The 20,778-nt window shown below is 33.7% G+C and overlaps 1 protein-coding gene across 1 annotated transcript in view; it reads right to left on the bottom strand.

Annotated features, from left to right (window-relative positions):
• The window catches only part of LOC132295520 (THO complex subunit 2), an 84,743-nt gene extending 81,528 nt beyond the window's left edge, over positions 1-3,215 (bottom strand). The window contains exons 1-3 of the mRNA XM_059793816.1: positions 2,880-3,215; positions 2,630-2,755; positions 993-1,034 (exon numbers count right to left, since the gene is read on the bottom strand). Of these exons, the coding sequence (XP_059649799.1) occupies positions 993-1,034; positions 2,630-2,755; positions 2,880-3,014 (303 nt within the window). The 5' untranslated portion in view covers positions 3,015-3,215. The remainder of the gene's footprint in view (positions 1-992; positions 1,035-2,629; positions 2,756-2,879) is intronic.
• Between the last annotated feature and the right edge of the window lie 17,563 nt (positions 3,216-20,778).

Raw genomic sequence — 20,778 nt, 5'->3', positions numbered from 1 at the left:
GTTTAATTAATGTGGCAGCACCCTGTTTTGCACTTTTGAACTGCTTATGCTGCTGAAATTTTCATATACTACACTATTTTGTCCAATTTTCACATTGATATACATCTATCCGCTGATCCCTTTGTCTCCCAATGTCCAAATTAAGAAGAGAAATGATTCCATGTTGTTCTAATATAGTGCTTAGTCAAGAAATTTGATGTTGCAGATTCTCAAGGTCTTCTTTTTGTGGCTAGCTTCCTTGTTTGGTCATAGATCCATAATAATCACAGATCATAAAGGAAAGGCTCTGATACCACTTGACTTGAAGCAAACAGAAAGAAAAGAAAGTCCTCAAAATGGACTATAATCGATCCAATCACGGTTGGAGCCTAGATTTCTAAAGGAAAATCTGAGAAAAAACTGATTAAAAGTTATTAATCAGATAATTTCTCAAAATTATATTGATTAAGACTTGTTTTAGCATAAAAAGTTGTCCATTTTTTAATATAACTTCTAATGAGTCTTGATTTCTCCTACAACGGCTTTTAGAATACCCACAAAGCATTGATAACATTTTTACCACTTTCCTAAATAAACACTTAATAATTACAAAGCTTTATTACTACTTAGTACCCAAAAAATAGAATGACTCTTTGACTTTTTCAAGCCACCATTCTTTATTTGCATCAGTAGCCAAACAGCCTCATACATTTGTTCCCTTAGCAATTCCCAAGATTTTAAGGAAAAAAGAATACCAACATGGACAAACAGCCTACTCTCTGTGCAAAGACCAAATTATTCCCATCAAAAGAATGCAATTCCAAACTATTTCACTACTGAACTGAACACACCCAAAACCAAGCCAACATTCTGAAAATTAAATTGAAAGACACTTAATTTACAAATTGTGCACCAAAACAGTACATGTATTGAATGAGATAAATGAAAAATACAAATTCAAACTAATAAAATTATATACAGAACAAGAATGCGTTGTTTGACTAGATACTAACCAATTTAATTAGACGAGCACGATACTCCCCAGGCATTGTAAGCTGCAAAGTAGGTGAATGAACGCATAAAGATGAGACAAAGCTTTTACTTAAAAGAAGAAGTAGAAGAAGAAGTAAAAGTACCAATTTTATCAAAAGATTGTGTGCTACTATAAAACATATTGAAAAACAGATAAGTTATTTAACAATATAGTAAGCATCATGCAACACATTGTTCACGACTTCTCTAGCAGAAAAATAAAAAATGAATTCCACCTCAAAGAGTAGTTTCAAAGGTTCTTTTTATGGGGTACTAATTATTTTCACTAGCTTTATTTCTCAGGAGTGGCTGTTTTGGTTAGATTTTCTAGATTATAAGAGTTCTTCGGTAGGGATCCCATTCTCAATTGCAGTTTAGTTTATTAGTTGTTTAGTAATGAAATTTCTGGCATATTAGGTCACAGTACATAGTGGCCTACTTTTAGAAGGCTTGAGTTTTCAATTTTTACGACTGACCTAGCATCAACTCCTTTCACAAACAAACAGCCCTTCCTATTACAAAAACTGATCCCCTCTTAAAAAAATTGATCGTATAATTGTATCTATGCATTTTTTATTCATTAATTTGACAACTCTGTAGCTTAGTCATAAGCATACACAAATAAATAAATAAATAATCCAAGCCCATGTAAAACCATAAGGAACTGCTGCCGTTTGCCTCAAGACAGCTTTTCTGAACAGATCAAAAGCTTTGGCCATAATCCCTGAAATCAAACAATTCATTTCTAGGAAAAGGAGTGCCACTGAAAAACAGTGCTAGCAGAACACTACTAATTCATATTGTTACAGCGTGGTCCTTTGATTACAGGCCTGCTTCGTTCAGTTTTCGAAAAAGGAACTATTTTCTTTTTGCAAAAACAACACACAAAAAGCCTGTTCTCATATAATGTCCTTTATAATTCTTTAAAACCTGTATTTTCAGATTTCTTGAAAACTTTTTTCAGATAATAAAACCAAACAAGCCCTTGTTCTCTAGGTTTATGTTATCGATCCACGCAGAGCTTCTCAACGTGAGGATATGAAAGATTGACAAGAACATAGGACTTGCCTAGGGTCATTGGATTATACAGAAATTAAGAATGCCTTCGCAACCATTAATTTATTCAATTAGATATCAGAATCCCAAAAAAAATAGTGTTCTGATCATACATCTTTGAAGGAATGTGACAAAATTTATGCTTTCACTAAATATTTTAAGCTCGAACAACATTGGCTACTCATGTATTCATAATTCCATCACCTGCATGATTACATAATACATGTTGCCTTTTTTTTCTTGCTCAACAAATTACCGTAGTTCGTTTTCATTTGTACCATTCATTTTATCCATCAAGGTACTTTTAACTTATCAAAAAAAAAGAGTACCAAAAGCAAACTACAGCTTTGGAATTCCACACTTCCATAATCTCAAACACCGAAGCCTCACCAACTCACACAATGAAAAGGCAACAGAGTGAATTCCACCCACAATGATACCAAGTTTAAATCTACCCATAAGTCACTTGATATTAAACTAAAGCCAAAAAAACGAAAAAAAACAACATTTATATGCATGTGTTTACTAAGCATTTTTTGGGTCAGCAATCAAAACCACTCACATCTTGAGCCATCTGGGCAACAATATCAGCGAAATTCGAACCCATCTCTTCATCTGAAGCTTTATCCAAAAACTCAACCGAATCCAACGCCGATTTACACTTCTGAAATGGCAATTCACCTCGAACCTAAAACCGAAAACACACATGATTCGATACCAATTAAAAAAACCAAGAAAAAATAAGATTTTTCTTTTAAAAGTACCCAAGATAACATAAACTGAGCCAAAACCAATTGAAATATATCACATACCGTAGTCCAACAAAGCTCGTAGAGAAAACGTAGCATTGGGACCGGGTTCGGAACCTTGAAGCTAAGGTTTCCATTCTTCCATTCTCGAATACAGTCCTCTGTGACGTATACACACTCAACAGGCGGAAGAGACATCTTCGTGAACGGAGCAGCAGAGACAAACCCTAGAGTTTTTGGATTTGAGAATTGAGTGATTCAGAGGGAATGATGAGTGCGAGCTAGGGGTGTAATTAGGGGCATTTTCATGGGGAAAGAGAGAGAGAGCGTTTTCTAGGGCTTCGTGTGATCGAAGTAGGGGTTTGGGAATGGCGGTGTTGCTGTTTCTAGTTTCTCTCTCGTTTCTTATGGTTTGGAGTTTTGCGGGTTGATTGAGCTTCATAAGTTGGGTCAAATTCGGGTCGGGTCGATCCATGTAGACTCTACCCCTTATCCAGTAATAAGATCTCTAATTGATAAGAATATAGACAGTTCCTTTCAAATCTGAAGTCAATTAACAGAATTATAGTCTACTTTAAGACAGCCGCCCCCAACTTTCTCTAACCCCTTCGTCTTCTTCGTCACTCAGCCTCCCCGGTCCCTTTTATGGGAGCAGAGAGATGATGACCGCCTCTCACAATTACAATAAACTCGACGTATTTTAATAAATGCGCTTTGTGAGTTTTTTTTACGCTGTTTTTGTTTTTTGTCGGCTCGATGTATTCATGTTCGGTTCATTTTCGGATTACATGAGCGGATCTGTTGTTTCCTCCTACTAGATCTCTGATCTAGATCAGTTTTGGTTTTCCCTGCCTCGATTTATTCTTTTTCCCCTTAATTTGATCTCGTGCGGGATTTTTTGTGTGTCGAAGCGCCTTGTAGTTGTAGCTTTGAAACGGTTGCCTTGCTGATGGCCAGATCTTTTGGTCTCTCCAGTTTGTTGCGTTCTCCCGTGGTAGTTTCATTTGCAGAGTGTTGGGCTCTATTTCCTCCACAAATCTAGAGCATGTTCTTCATTTATTTGCTTTGCTTTAAGATTTGTATGTCTTTTCTGTCCTGCCTTTATACCTCTGTCATCTTGACTTTTGGCCTTTGTACCTTTGAATGACAAAAAAAAAAAATAAAAATAAAAATAAAGGAATTATAAGTTTTTACAAGATTATCCTTATCAGTGTTTTTTAATTGAATAACATTACAAGAGAGGTGAGATAGAGTATTCACATAATTATCCACCTTCTATCCTCGATTGTTTCAAAATCAGCTTAGCTCTCTCTGATTCAAAACAAAAAAAAAAAAAAAAAAAAAAAAAAAAAAACAAAACAAAACAAAACAAATCCTACTTCCTCATATTTCATCTCTCCTCTTTTGTCGAAACTTGAGAAGTTATAAATCTCTACACACACACACGCAGAAAAACAAAAGATGTATGTCGATACTAAAAGGGCTATCATTCTTTGTAAACTTGTGGACTTATCTTTCGAAGTGTTGGGTTTGTGGCTCAAAATTAAAATTAGTTTACTTTTTTGTTTGGGATGATTATATTTTAAAATTGTAACTGATATAGTAACTCCTTATTGTCTAGTTGTGAAATTTTTGTACAATAAGGAATTGAGTTTTGAAGATTATAATTATTTCTCTCTCCCTATTGTATATGAGAAAGAATCTCACCAACCGGTTAGTCTTGAAACAAAAATTGTATTCCTTTAGGAGAAAATAAGGGGTAAGCCTACAAGAACAACTTGGTGAGTTCAACAAAATTATTTGTTATTTATCTAATGCTAATGTCAAGTTAAGTGATGACGATAAAGCAATTATTTTGTTAACATCGGTACGCTCCACTCATAAGCATTTATTCAATAATTTGCTTTGTGCGAGAGATACCATCTCGGTGGAACAAGTTAATAGTATTTTGTTCTTTAATGAAAAGTTGAATGATGAATAAAATCATAATGTTCAGGCTCAAGTTCATATTTCTCAAAAGAAGAAGAGATTTGGAGCTTCAAGAAACCTTGTGCCATTGTCAGAGAAAATATGCTACTACAAGTGTGGGAGAAAGTGGTGTATTCAGTGATACTATCCAGAAAGAAATAAAAGTCTGTTGCTATTGTTGTGTCTGAGGATACGAAATAATGAAGTGATAATGATGAAGTGTTATTAATCATTGACAACAAGGGAGAAGCTAGCTAAGGAGTGGATACTTGATTTTGCTTGTTCCTTCCATTCGTGTCCTCATAAGGAGTGGTTTGCTACTTATAAACCTGTAAGTGGTAAGGTATATAAGGAGAATAATGCTTCTTGTGATGTTATCATAATTGGAATAATCAAAATCAATACAATGAATGGTTTAGGAAGTACTTTAATGAATGTACATCATATTCCAAGTGTTAAAAGGAATGTGATCTTTGTGGGAGTATTGAATTCCAAGGGTTGTTGGTGGGAAGTGAATAATGAATTGGTGAAAATTATACGGGACCACATGTTATGTTTTTGGTAGGGAAGGTTAATAATATCTATAGATATACTATGCTAAGTGGAGCAATTGTAAAGCCCAAATGGAAGCGAGATCTACTAGATTGGACGATCAAAAGCGGCAAGAGAATGAAGAAGTCTTGGCAATTGCAAGAGCACCAACCTTTATTCTAGAAGCAAGAAGAGTTCGATTTGGTGATGCGAAAGTAGATTCCAGGTTCAATTCTTTGGACTTGGAATTTGTTAGGAATAGATGAGTGTGGCGGAATGGCAAAGAATGGCAAGGACAAAAGAGTATATTAGGTTCAAGGTGGAGAGATCTCTAGTCAAGGTAGAGTTATGGAAGAGCATGTGAAGATGAATTTCAAGCCAAGGTGGAGATTGTTGGGTTTGACGCTCAAAATTAAAATTAGTTTCCTTTTCCATTTGGGATGCTTCTATTTTAGAATTGTGACTGATATGATAACTCCTTGTAATCTAGTTGTAAGATTCTTATAGAACAAGAAATTGGGTTGTGAAGACTCTATAAATATAGATGGCTTTGGGTAGAGGGGTAAAGAGAGAAATAAATAATTATAGAGAGAAAAAAGTGAGTTTAGTTTATGAGAAGAGAAAGAGTGTGTAATTGAGGGGGCATAAAATCCCACTAGGCAAGCTTGGCCCGACCCACCAATTCAGAAGCCCAGTGATTTCCCAACCCATTCTCTGTTATGTGAGGCATGTTTTAATCTAGGGATTAACCCAAACAGAGGATGATCCCGTTGAAGATGGATTAGGCCCATGTTATCTTAAGGACTAAAAAGGCCTAGGAGCTTATTAGGGCAACAAATAAACTTCTATAAATAGAAGAGGAGACAAAAATGTAAAGGATTCGATTGAAGTGTAACAGATATAATTTCTGAATATAGAGAGAGATTTATTGCACTTTCATTTGGTGCCATCTGTGGGAAAGCGACAAGTGATTTTCTAATCTATTTAATGATACAGCTGCGTTTCGGAATGATGATCGGAGAAGCAAGCACACAGAACCACGATCTTGGCTGGAATGATCAGCACAAGGACCTTTGGCATCTGATCCAGACCCTGTGTAATGAAAACGTGGAGGTCATGGAAATGTTGCGCCGAGAGAACGCTGAGCTCCGATTACGACTAGAGCGGGAAATAGAGCCCTACCATCCACCGCCACCGCCGAATCAGGCAGCGGCAAACGAGATCAATCCTCAGAAAGATCGAGCTGGTTTTGTCCACCACGACCGAGTTGGCTCCACTCATCACGATCTTATTGGATCCATCCACCACGATTGTGCTGATTCCACGCATTATTGACATGCAGGATCCATCCACCACGACTGCAAAAGACCTATTCACCATGACCGAGCTAGATCTACTCACCACGATCCACTTCTAGGAGGACTGGACAATAGACAGAGGGATCATTCGGTCGACCAGGAGAGTACTAGACCTATACTCCATAATAAAATGAACTGGCTGAGTGAAAGAATAGACAGATTATGGAAATAGCTCGGGCTTCCCTCTTTGGCATGAACATGCCGAAGTTCTATTAGGGTAAGGCAGTGAAATCGGCTGCCTATTTAATCAACCGTACATCATCTAGTGTTTGGGATGATAACTTCATCTGTATCAAAAGACAAGGATGTTAAGTTTACAAGTTTGAGAATATACAAATACTATCACACCAATAAATTCATCTATCACCATTTTAGTTCATGCATACATATTATATTAGTTAATTTTTCAAGTTTATTAAACTTATTTAGGTAGTTGCTTATCCATTAGGTTTTTATACATGCATACAAACTTATTTTAACAAATTTAAAACTCGTATGTTACTTATGCATAAAGAAATCTTTTTGAATCTCATTTTAGGCATTATAGACTCCAATAGCATGCATCGATGAAGCTCTTCAGAGGTATTAATCTAGGACATGCTAGCCCATTAAATTATTTTATATTTTATGCATATAATTTATTAAATTATACATAATGACCCCCTAAATTATGTTTTTTTATAAATAAAAAAAATAAAAAAAAAAATCCTTCTAATTCTTTTTTTCTTTCTTTCTTTCCCTTTTTAGTATTTTTCTTCAATTTTTTTATTCTCTTCAAGGAAAGTTGTATTTTATTTCTTCAATCAAATTATAATTTTTTCTTTCAAAATTTTCCCACATATATATATTTTTTTACTAACAAATTATTTTATTACGTATTAACCTGCTCCCATGAGTCAAATTTCTGACTCCGTCTCTAAATCGAAACCCTTATAAGAACTACTAAAAGCATATGCAGACAAATTTTCAAAACATTTTTCCCAAGTTATTTCTTACCTTAACTTTTCTAAAAAGTATTATTAATACTTTTCTTATCATGGTGAATTATTTTGATGGAGTACGTCCTGAAGTTTTTTGAACTCTCGGGAAAAAATCTGGTGGGACACTAAAATTTATTTTGTTTATTTTGCACTTTAAGGCTCTGGTTTTTTCAACTCTCAGGGAAAAATCTGGTGGAACTTTAAACTTTATTTCGCTTACTTTGCACTTTAAGGTTCCGTTTGTTTTGAGCGTAAAATATTTTTTGAAAAATATTTTCTGGTATTTGGTTGTCGTAAAATATTTACGAAAAAAAAAAATTAATAAAAAACAACAAAAATAACTTATTTATCAATTTTTAGCAAGCTATTTTACATGCCCTACTCGATGGACTTACTTTAACTTGACTTAGACTTTTGCCAAACACCGAAAATATATATATATATATATATATATATATATATATATATATATCACTTGAAAAAAAAAATGGTACATGGCATAAGGCCTATTTCTGAAGTGGGGATTGTCCCACTTAAATAGCGGGATCGCCCCTCAAGTCGTTGAAAAAAAGGCTTGAAGGCAAATAAAAGAAAAAACCTAAAAACTAAAACCATCAATTGCGTTGGGGTGAAGAATCTATTTCAAAGTGCAAAACATACAAAAGCAACTTCGCTTTGTAGAATTACAGAGAACTTGATTACCATAATGTGGATAACACAGCATGAAACTTGATTACCATAAAATTTTCTTTTTCACAAAATTTTTTCCCTCTCATACGGTTTGGTAAAACAATGTCTTCCTCTGGCCAAAAGCAACAGTTTCTTTAGCTTTCACAGGTGGCAACCATAATCTTTCACCTGTATTCTTGTATTTAAAGTCTAGATATTTTCATTCACCTATAAATAAGAATGAAGCATGAATGAATGTAAAGAACAGACATAATATAAATCAATGTAAAGAATCACAAATTGAAATAAAAAATGGTACTATTACCTTATTCGATACCAACTTCTTCCGAGAATCACTATTTGGATCCAAGGCAAGACAACGATTCATTAGTAAATATGTGAAAATAAGGTGGCTGCAGAATTTCTAAATTAATCTACTCTAAGGTGAATCAGTGGAGCTTTATGGTTTAGAAACCACGAAGAAACAATAATTTTGTTGCCTCCAGAGCCAATTTAAGTGACAGATTTGTCAATGGCTCTTGAACTTCTAAGGCTAGAGGCAAAATTACTCGTCAATAGTTCTTAAATGCATGTACCAAAGTCACTCAAAATCAACTACAAAGATGTGTTTCTATGCACAACAGAACATCACTAGTTTATAAATTCTTGAAGAAATATTCGTGTATTTCCCTTCATAATTGAGTAGAGCTCACAGTGCTCCCAAATAAATTGTACTTCCAAAATCATTTTTAATAAATGAAACCAATCGCAAGTGCTCATTATTTAAAGATAATTAAGGAACATGCCTCGATGAATTAAAAAGAAGAATATAGGGGAAAATAAAACTAAAAGAAGAAAAAAGAATCCTAAGATGTAAGTAACTTAGTGTGAGATTTTAACTTTCATAGAAATAAAAAAACACACAAGAGACCAATATAATAGAACAGATCATGTTCAACCAATGCCATTTGTAAGATCACTAATCATACCATTCAAATTGAAAACCACAAAGCTCGATATACGCTACCATTTATGTTGGTCCCACCTTTGAATTAAGGTTTACCCTTTCAAATGTCAAAAAGCTGTCACATGTCCACTTTATGGTGTTCCAAGTGATTCTGGCATGCACAGTGAATTATATTGATCTACAGGGCAGTATAGTCATTTTACACTCTTGACATGACTATTCAAATCGCCTGAGGAAGGTACATTGTTATTGACAGTACTCATTACAGGCCAATTATTCAGGCACTTGTTTAGAATATGATATTTGGCTTCAGAGACATTCAGGGGCAATTTAGTCTTTTTACGATTGTATTATATCATAATACACTTGTTTGAGATAGTGCATTGTATTGAATTACTATAAATCACACTTTGATCAAGTGTCCGCAGCTACAACTACAGGATTCTGTGCATATTGACCAGTGCCCTTCAACACGGGTATTTTGGTCTTTACAAATGATGAGTATCCATGTGACGTGTGTCTTGGGATCCTAGTGTGAGAAGATGCAGGTTATTATTCATTGCTTAGTGATTAAGTTTGATAAATATTGTTATATATATACGCATACAAGCTGTCATTTGGCTTGGTCACTAGAATACAATTTTTTAAAGCTGGCAGGGGTATTGTGGTCCTTTCATAGAAGAAATTATATATTATTTTGTGACCAATGATCGGATGATGATGCCAGATATATTTTCTCATTGGGGTTGGAACTGGACTCAAGGACTACTATATATACACTGTTATAGATTGTTTTAGGGTTTAAGCTTCTTTGACAAACCTTAAAGGCAAGCTATATTGTGTAAGACTAGAAAGCTAAGAATGAATGAAGTTTTTTGAGATTATATGTAATGTTCAAAGCTTGAATTGAACTCAAAAATGTGTATTAAGTAAATATAAATGTAATATATATCATGAAGGGCTTTTGCTGTGAGTTTTCTGGTGCAGAAGCTGGTTTGGAGGTCTGTATTTGGTTTGAGCAAGTTATGGTGCTGAGACAAGGCTGAGGCAAGTGTAACTTATCATTTTATATCTGCATAAAGCATGTTTGTGACCATTTTATTGCTGCATTTGATTTTGGTGCCTCAAACCTTCATAATAGCTTGAGTTTTCTAGTTTAGCTTTCTGATTTGAACATATGCATATGATATATTGCTGTAAATCCAATTCTTATCATATGAGCATGCTTAGATATGTGATTAATTAAGGCTATGCAACTTAAGCTTTGGCCAGAAAAGTGACCATAACTATTTTTTGTTTTATGAACCCTCAAAAGTTAGGATTTCATGTGATACCCCCGAATTTTCGAATACGGGTTGGCCAAGCCAACGCTCGAATATCAGGGGATATCAGAAACAATATGGCAATAAACGAACACATAATACAAAAGGGTAAATAAGAATAAATAAAATGCTGAAATGAAATCTAGAATAATAATTAAATCCTCAAAATAACTTTCATTAAATAATAATCTCATTTGATAACAATAATTAACCAAAATACAACTCAGGAATCCACACTATGTGGACCCCTATAAAATTCCAAACTGAAATAAATAATAGTAATAACTGTCTACATCTGAATACTAAAAACATAAACTAGAATCCTACGTAGATAACTGGATGAATGATGATAACTGGTCTCTACTTTACACGAACAAAATCTACACGTGGTACTACTGACATACACCTGAAAAATAAATAATGGGTCAGACCTACAAACAAGTTCTTTCTTCTACATCCCATAGAGACCTAATGAACGAATACATCCTAGTTAACTTATGCAATAGCTACATAATCTGTATATACATATAGATACACACTAAAGGACTCTCACTGGACTATAGGGCAGAACACACAATCCTCTATATCCAGCTATGCATCCCCAAAGCAATATACGCTCCTTAACCCAACGATCCTGAGAACTCAAATTTATATCATGGCACATAATCATATATATATATAAATCCACATCATATCCAAAATAATAAAATAAACTATCCGCTCTAGTCTTTCAATGGCATGTCATTCACAGGAATCCATGACCTGACATGAAAAATGAGATTAAACTTATTAGCCAGCTTATTTATAATATGTCCCCATATCCTGACAATGGTGCATAAATCCAAAACCATATCCTGACAATGGTTCCTAATCCAATAAATGATGCAAGCATATATGTACATCAAATAATCCATAAATAAACATGATAATAATCTTACAAATATCCATTGCATTTAATTAAGCAATAAACAACAATTCTAAGTAATATGTAATTAACTTACAAAATAAGTAATTAACTTACATCTCAATTAAATTGTATAACCTCTCATAGTCCAGTATGATTAATACCCTAGTCCTCAATTATAATCATATGATAGTTACTACCATTTACAACACGAGCAATAATATAAATCTCAACAAACTATTCATTTTTGATTAATAATCCGATTTATATCGTGAATCATAAATACAACTCCCAACAACCATGAACCCAATATGCTAACAATTATTTAGTTAAGCCTGGGGTCCAGGAAAAAATACCACTAAAACGCTTAACTAAAAACGTCTCACTCCGAATACTAACTTATAATTTATATTAGTCAATTTGAGTCCTTCTAATTACATATTCTAGCATACTATCTTAAACTAGGCATTTAAGGATTTTAATAAATCCATTTAACCTATTTAAATTGATAAAAACATATTATAACATCATCTGAAAACAAAAAACCTAAAAACTAACCTCCAGACCAACTAAGTTGACTTAGTTACCCACTAAGTCAACTTGGTTCCTAACTAAGTCGACTTAGTTCCTAACTAAGTCGACTTCTTCCCAAGGAAGTCGACTTAATCAGCAACTGAGTCGACTTAGATTGACTCGGTCTTGCTGCGAGTCTTCTTTTTCATTTTTTAGCCTCTGCAACACCTCCAAACTCCATTGTTATGGGTCCTAAGCTTCATTCTAAGTCCCATACGTCCTTAATAATTTATTTAAGATGATTAAGCATGGATAGATTCAATTTAAATAACAATTCATGCATCAAAGTTCAAAATCAAAATAAAACATGAAAACATATATACAAACATGTAACTTCTTGATTTTAATTCGATTTAGCATGCATACATGTTCATTAATCTTTCTTAAACATCCTAAAGCTGTCCAAGACATATATTGGACACTAGATCAAAGGAGATGAGTAGAACAAAGAACTTGCCTTAAGGATTTCGGATTGAAACCCAATCTCCTCCTTCTCTGGCCAACTCCTCAACGCCGGCAGTCTCTGGAAGCCGTCATCCTCCTCTACTAGTCCGGTCCTAACCCCACACACAACCTCCTTCCTTCCTTTCCTTAGTGCAGTCTTTAATTCCTTAGCCTTTGCTCGCAAAACTCTCTCTATTTCTCTCTCTATATATCTCTCTATAAAAACCTACGTAACTGCCCCTCACAACCTTATATATGTGTGTGTGTATATATATAGGCCTCATATAATACTAACCCTACTCCTAATTATACTATTAATTCTGCCTTACACATTAAGAAAAGAAAAATAATATAATAATTATAGTAATTATATGATAACCATACTGGTTCATCTGATACGTGACTTATAAGGAATAATAATAATAATAATATGCATATACCATATATATATATATATCAATGTATATATTTACAACTAATACTTCCATGTATTATTAATAATAATAAATAATAATAATAATAATAATGCATCAATATATATATATATATTTAAAATACACCGATGGACTATAATCCTTGCCCACTAGGATTTATATTCAAGTAGTCCATGAGACTTATTTGGTTGGTCCATTACTACTATTCAAATCCATTCCTTTTAAATTAAAAAAAAAAAAATAGAATTTTAAACATTTAGCTAACATATAATTATAAACAACTACACAATTAAATTACATAGATCACCTCATACAAATACACACAAATAAAACATATAATTCACATCAAATAATTAAGTTATTCAAGCACATAAACACATAGCCACATAATAAAATAAAATAAAAATAAAATAATTAAATAAATCATTTTAAAATCCTCTGAAAATTAGGGGTATTACATTCTTCACCCCTAACAAAGGAATTCTGTCATCGGAATTCATGAAACTTTGAATTATTTTTTTTAAAAATTCATTTCCGTTATCAAGTGGACTTAGCCTCTGTGTATAGGCTCCACTGAACTCCAATGCATTAAATAATACACATGGTTCCTATTATTAAGAACTCAGGAATCATACTACACATAGATTGTATCTAACAATAACTCAATTTACCTAATATTTATACAAGGGAACTATCCACATTTTACCAAGTTCTATAACATATATACACAATATTCCTTATGCGCACAGCACTAACGATTTGATAATGCTAATCTATAGGCTACTTCCTCAATTGATAAACAAAATTTTCAAAAAGTCAATATAATAAGTAAAAATTGATCTTCCTCCAAAAATCACATTACTTCCTAACAAAGAAGACATCACAAGCAAACTGCTTCTCGATATGTCATTCTAATATATGAGTTCAACTATTTACACAATCCCACTATCGCCTCCAAACTGCGCGCAAGCAATCACAAAGGAGAGTATTTCTTTCCGACGTGTCTTTGATGAAGTTAGGATCCGATTGTACAACTCTCACTTCAACTGCAAACCAACAAATGAGAGCTCTGCACTATGTAATATACAAAACCTCAAACGTTGTCACACCAACATCCTTGTGCCAACATTACCACAGACAAATTCTGAAAAACGAAGTAATACTTCCAATTGTCCATGAAAACCTAGGAGATATGCCTTAAGCATATTCTCCACGATTAATTAACTCTCTCAATCAATTCCTCCATCTAGAGATATGAAGTAAAGCTAAGATATATGCTGCTCTAAAATCTTCAAATTTTTTTTTTTCGTAATAGCACTTTTCATCCACAATAATGGACAACCACATGCTATAACACCATTGTCACTGCAATGTAGAATTGATATGAAGCTCTAAAGTGAACACTACTCGAATTAATATCCACAAGCGAACTTGCTCAATTCATCACTTTTAACCCATATGGAAATAAAATTTTGATTTAATGTCGATAATCCCTACATACCGTCCACTCCTGTTTAGTCCTACTCTCATTTTGATATAGAAAGTGGGTAAAATTCCAATAATATCCGATGATCAATGTTCCACCTTTCTATCTGGTGTTACACTTAGAGACAATTATGTACATGTTCCTACCCGTACCTGTTCACCAAAACTGACATTTGATGTCTTGATGTAACTTATAACTATCTAAGTGCACCAAAATTATTAAATTTACATCTCAGTCACTCCGACTTCTATAACATCATTTACAGAATCTATTAATCCTCCCCAGTACCTTAAACTCTATCTGAGTAAGGTAACACATACTCAATATTCTAAGTTGACTTTCTAATTACCTTGATAATAGCAAGTGTCATTATTATACATGTTATAAATTCAATTGATAACTCAACAACTGACCGAAAGATTTATATACTATATTGGTTGTTGAGAACATCCACTTCCACATTCGATTCCACCAGATGGAACTTAATGCAAAGTGTGAGTCTTCCACCAGTTCTATCCATCTATGTCGTCTTGTGATCAGTTCTATTCGTATAAACTGATGTCTTGAACTAAGGTAGACACTAAACTACCTGTAAATGTTTCTTAAAATAACGTTCTCCGGTACATAAGGTGATACCACTACTGCGAGCTTCAAAATTTTCTAGTAAACTCATTAAGCTGTTGTATCATAAGCTTAGTGTAAAATGAACCACGATATGCCATATATCTTTACTATCTCTACAATGTAAAGATTTGGTAACTTTACTGATGTCATACCAGTTCGAATAGACCAGAAATAAGCTGATTTAGTTAATCAATCAACCAATATCCTAAACACAATCATGACCCTTGTGCGAAGTCAGAAATCCCTCAACAAAATCTATGGAAAATGCTCTCATTTTCACTTCAGTATAGAAAATTGCTGCAAGGATCTGGTGATTTCTAATGATAAATCTTGACTATTTGGTAAGTAGTACACTTGGGGACAAAAATAACTATGTCCCTCTTTATGCCTGTCCACCAAACTGCTGCTTTATGTCTCCACCTGGACGGATAGAGAATTGGGAATTGTGGACCTCAGTCCTCACATCCTCCCTCAAATCGTCTGCAGAAGATACCACTAATTTGGTACCACAAGCCTTCGTCTTCACCCATTGTTTAAATTAGAGCATCTTCAAAAACTAACTCTGCAACTTTATCCATGCATCACTAATCTGTGATAAGCTTACCGACAATGAAAGTCAACTGGTAATTCAATTCATCAAAAGTCAACTAACTACAACTTTCACATACACACTATGCACCTCTTATTGTTATATAGGTGATCGGTCTTACCATCCTGTCTTTGACACACCCTGTTTCTTTAACATATGTAAACATCAATCAAACTTCTTATCTAACTTCAAAAAAATATGGAACCTCTCCATCTAGCAAATAAGTCATCAATTTCCTAGCAACAACTATTTGTTGTGAATTGTGACCTATTTTTTTTTTTCATCTTATTTATGTAAGTGAAGAAACTCAGTTTCCTCCTCTATGTGCAACACCGACAATTCCTTCTAACGACATGCCCTTGTGAATGAATTCTTAATTAAGAATAAACTGATAAAAATTTATTTAGTCTCTCGTCATCACTTGGCATCATCCTAATAGGTACCTGAGTAATAAAAGAGATACCTAAACTAAACCAATTTAAAGTCTTCATTTCTTTTTGGTTACAACTCTAGAATTTTCAAGAAGATGTGTTACAAATCCTGCACCTTTAATAAACCATCGTGGTATTATAGTAGTCTTTATTTACCACATCCTCACGAATACAGAAACATTAATAACCACCATTATCATGGTATTGCAACAAGATACGTATCCCGACCAAGTGTAAAAATATATCAAATTAATCGTACCAAATTATTTGACTCGTAGTGATGGTTTAACTATCCCATCCCAGATAACATATCATACTGATATATGTCCAGGTTTAATAAATTGGCTAGAATTATATATATCTACCAAATTCTATTACCACATGCTCGCAACTCTAGCGTAAAATAGCGCTATTACTCCATGGTGTAGAAATATTAGGTGGCTGATCACTTACTTATGTCACTAACTAAATCACATACAAAATCCTGAATACCAAATAAAGTTACACATATATATATATATATATATATATATATATATATATATATATATATATATCATACAAATTAACACTTAATGTACTCATATTTAAGACAGTGTTCTTTCTAGGAAAAATCTCCTCTTCACTTTTCTCCTTTTTGAGAACAATTGAAGTTGTGTTGGCTCCGCAATGCGGTGACCTATCACATACACTTAAAATCTTCGTTGGCTTATACTTTGAAGTAGTGCCAACCGGAACTAAATCCTTGATCCCTAATTCTGCCTTCTGGCAAAGAAATCAATAACGTATTCTTTTACTTCTTCGGGTCTCTATCGTTTTCGCTTTTGACCCCATCATCTTCCTAGTGCCAACCATTCTGTAACTACAGAATATAATTGATATCAGTTCATCCTAACAGACCGTAAATAGAGTATAACGAATCCTATTATAAGCTCTAAGTATCAAGAGGTGCAACGCAGAAATCACATAACGAAAGACACTCATAAGTACACTTGAACCTAGAGTGCTCTGATTCCAACTATGATACCGCCGAATTTTCGAATGCGGGTTGGCTAGGCCCACACCTGAATATCCAGGGATATCAGAAACAATAAGGTAATAAATGAACACATAATATAAAAGGATAAATAAGAATAAATAAAATGCTGAAATGAAATCTTAATAATTAAATCCTCAAAATAACTTTCATTAAATAATAATCTCATCTAATAACAATAATCTTCCAAAATACAACTCGAATCCACATTATGTGGAACCTTATAAAATCCCAAATTGAAATAAATAATAGTAATAACTGTCTATATAAGCAAGAATCCTACGTACATAACCGAAAGATTGATGATGATTGGTCTTTGCTTTGCATAAACAAAATCTACACCTAGTACTGATATAGACCTGAAAAATAAATAGTGGTCAGGCCCACAAACAAGTTCTTTCTACTACATCCCACAGAGACCTAATGAATAAATACATCCAAGTTAACTCATCCAATAGCTACATAGTCCGTATATATACATATGGATACACACTAAATGACTCTTACTGGACTATATAGGGTAGAACACACAATCCTCTATGTCAAGCTATACATCCCCAAGGCAATATACGCTCCTTAACCAAAGATCCTGATAACTCAAGCTCATATCGTGGCACATAATCATGTATATATAAATCCATATCTTATTCAGAACAATAAAATAAACTATCCGCTATAGTCTTTCAGTGGCATATCATCCACATGAATTCGTGACCTGACACGAAGAAAGAAACTAAACTTATAGCCAGCTCATCCATAGTATGCCCCTATATTTTGAAAATGGTGCATAAATCCGAAACCATATCCTGACAATGGTTCCCAATCCAATAAATGATACAAGCATATATGTACATCAAATAATTCAGAAATAAACATGATCATAATCATACAAATATCCATTACATTTAATTAAGTAATGTACAACAATTCTAAGTAGTATGTAATTAACTTACAAAACATGTAATTGACTTACATCTTAATTAAATTTCATAACCTCTCCTAGTCCAGTATGATTAATACCCTAGTCCTCAATTATAATCATATGCTGGTTACTACAATTTACAATACGAACAATAATATAAATCTCAGCAAGCTATCCTTTTATGATTAATAATCCGATTAATATCGTGAATCATAAATACAACTCCCAACAACCATAAACTCACTATACTAACAATTATTTAGTCAAGCTTGGGGTCTAGGGGCCAAAAAATATCACTAAAACGCTTAACGAAAATGTCTCGCTCTGAATACTAACTTATAATTTACACTAGTCAATTCGAGTCTTTATAATTACATATTCTAGCATATTATCTTATACTAGGCATTATGGGATTTAATAAATCCATTAAACCTATTTAAATTGATAAAACATGTTACAATGTCATCTGAAAACCAAAAACCCAAAAACCAACCTCCAGACCAACTTAGTTGACTTAGTAACCAACTAAATCGATTTGATTCCTAACTAAGTTGACTTTTTCCAGTAACTCAGTCAACTTAGTTGGAACTAAGTCGACTCGTTCCTGCTACGAGTCTTCTTCTCCGTTTTTCAGCCTCTGTAACTCCTCCAAACTCCATTGTTATGGGTCCTAAGCTTCATTCTAAGTCCCATATGCCCTTAATAATTTATTTAAGATTATTAAGCATGTATAGATTCAATTTAAACAATAATTTATGCATCAAAGTTCAAGATCAAAATAAAACATGAAAACATATATATGAACATGTAACTTTCTGATTTTAATCCAATTTAGCATGCATACAGGTTCATTAATCTTACTTAAACATCCTAAAACTGTCTTAGACATGTACTGGACACTAGATCAAAAGAGAAGAGTAGAATATAAAACTTTCCTTAAAGATTTTAGATTGAAACTCAATCTCCTCCTTCTCCGGCCAACTGCTCAACGCTGACAGCCTCTGGATGCCACCATCCTCCTTTGCTAGTCTGGTCCTAACCCCATGCACAGCCTCCTTCCTTCCTTTCCTTGGTGTGGCCTTCAATTCCTTGGCCTTTGCTCACAAAACTCTCTTTGTTTCTCTCTCTATATATCTCTCTATAAAAACCCACGTAATAGTCCCTCACAGACTTATATATTTATATATATATAGGCCTCATATAATACTAACCCTACTCCTAGTTATACTATAATTTTGCTTTACAAATTAAGAAAAGAAAAATAATATAATAATTATAGTAATTATATGATAACCATACTGCTTTATCTTATACGTGACTTGTAAGGAATAATACTAATAATAATATGCATATACCATATATATTTAAAATACACACATGGGCTATAATCGTTTCACATCTAGGCTTCCTATCCAAGTAGTCTGTGAGATCCATTTGGTCGGTCCATTACTATTACCCAAATCTATTCATTTTAAATTAAAAATTAAAATAAAATAAAACAGATTATTAAGCATATAGCTAATACATAATTACAAATAACTACGCAATTAAATTACATAGATCGCCTCACACAAATACACACAAATACAACACATAATTCATATTAAACAATTAAGTCATTCAAGCACATAAACACATAAGCACATAAACACATAGCCACATATCAAATAAAATGAAAATAAAATAATTAAATAAATCCTTTTAAAATCCTTTGGAAATTGGGGGTATTACATTTCAGCTGTGATAACCCCTATTGAGTGATGATTGTGATACACCTTGCTTGAACTATTGAAAATATCATTTAAGCAATTGTATAATGTTGATATAAGGTTGAGGGTACCTTTAACAAGTTTGTGACAATACGAAATTTCAATTTTGCCCTTCTTCACAGATTTTGCAGAATGATGTGTAGATTGTTGTTGTTGATACTTTAAGCTGTATTTCCGCTCTTATATTGTGTAATAGCTTGAGTATAATTGTAATATATCCCTTTTTATGTATTTGGTGAGCTGTGAGAGCATACAGGGTCCAACCAGGGTTGCTTAAGATATGGGGAGTGCCATTGAGCACCAAGTAGAGCTAGCGCGTGTGTGTAGAGGCTGTGAAACCTAGTGTTTCATCTTGTACAAGGGTGTGTGTAGAGAGTGAGACAGCTGAGTGTGTAACTACTTGCATACAACTAGTGGAGACACTTCACGTAGTTGTCCACATACTAGTGTAAGATTCGGCATAGATGGTTCTGTGATCTACGACTATCCTGGAATGGAATTGATGACAAGAACCATTTTAAGAATCTGGTAAAGTTACCCAAGGTCAGTTAAGGCCATAAAAGAAAAGACGATTTCTCTCATCTCACTTGATTGACGGTCATCATCGTTGGCCCCTCGAAGCACTCTCAGGGTTTTTGACCAAAAATTGGGAGATGAATGTCCCCTTATTTCTTTAGGCGGAAAAGATTTAAAGGATCTAGGCAGTTTTAATTGTTGTCTAAACATAAGTATGGTTTTGGATAAAGATGGATCCATTGTGTTCGAGAACATTGGCTATGACCAAAAACCAAGGTTTTTGATTGAGCATAGTATTGAAAGCACTCCAAGTATTGAAAGATGTTAAATTAAGAACCAATTCACCCCCCTAATATAACTCCAAAGAGAGAATATGTTTAATATTCCCTCAAGCTACCACAATGACCTATAATTCGATAAAGGCAATGTGTCTAAAGTA

The sequence above is a fragment of the Cornus florida genome, unplaced genomic scaffold (assembly GCF_030987335.1).
Source record: "Cornus florida cultivar Cherokee Brave unplaced genomic scaffold, ASM3098733v1 CherokeeBrave_3.0.0_Hap2_Chr02, whole genome shotgun sequence".
In the NCBI taxonomy this organism is placed as follows: domain Eukaryota; kingdom Viridiplantae; phylum Streptophyta; class Magnoliopsida; order Cornales; family Cornaceae; genus Cornus; species Cornus florida.
Note: the sequence above shows the minus strand (reverse complement) of the source record. Positions and strands in the feature narration are given on the sequence as shown.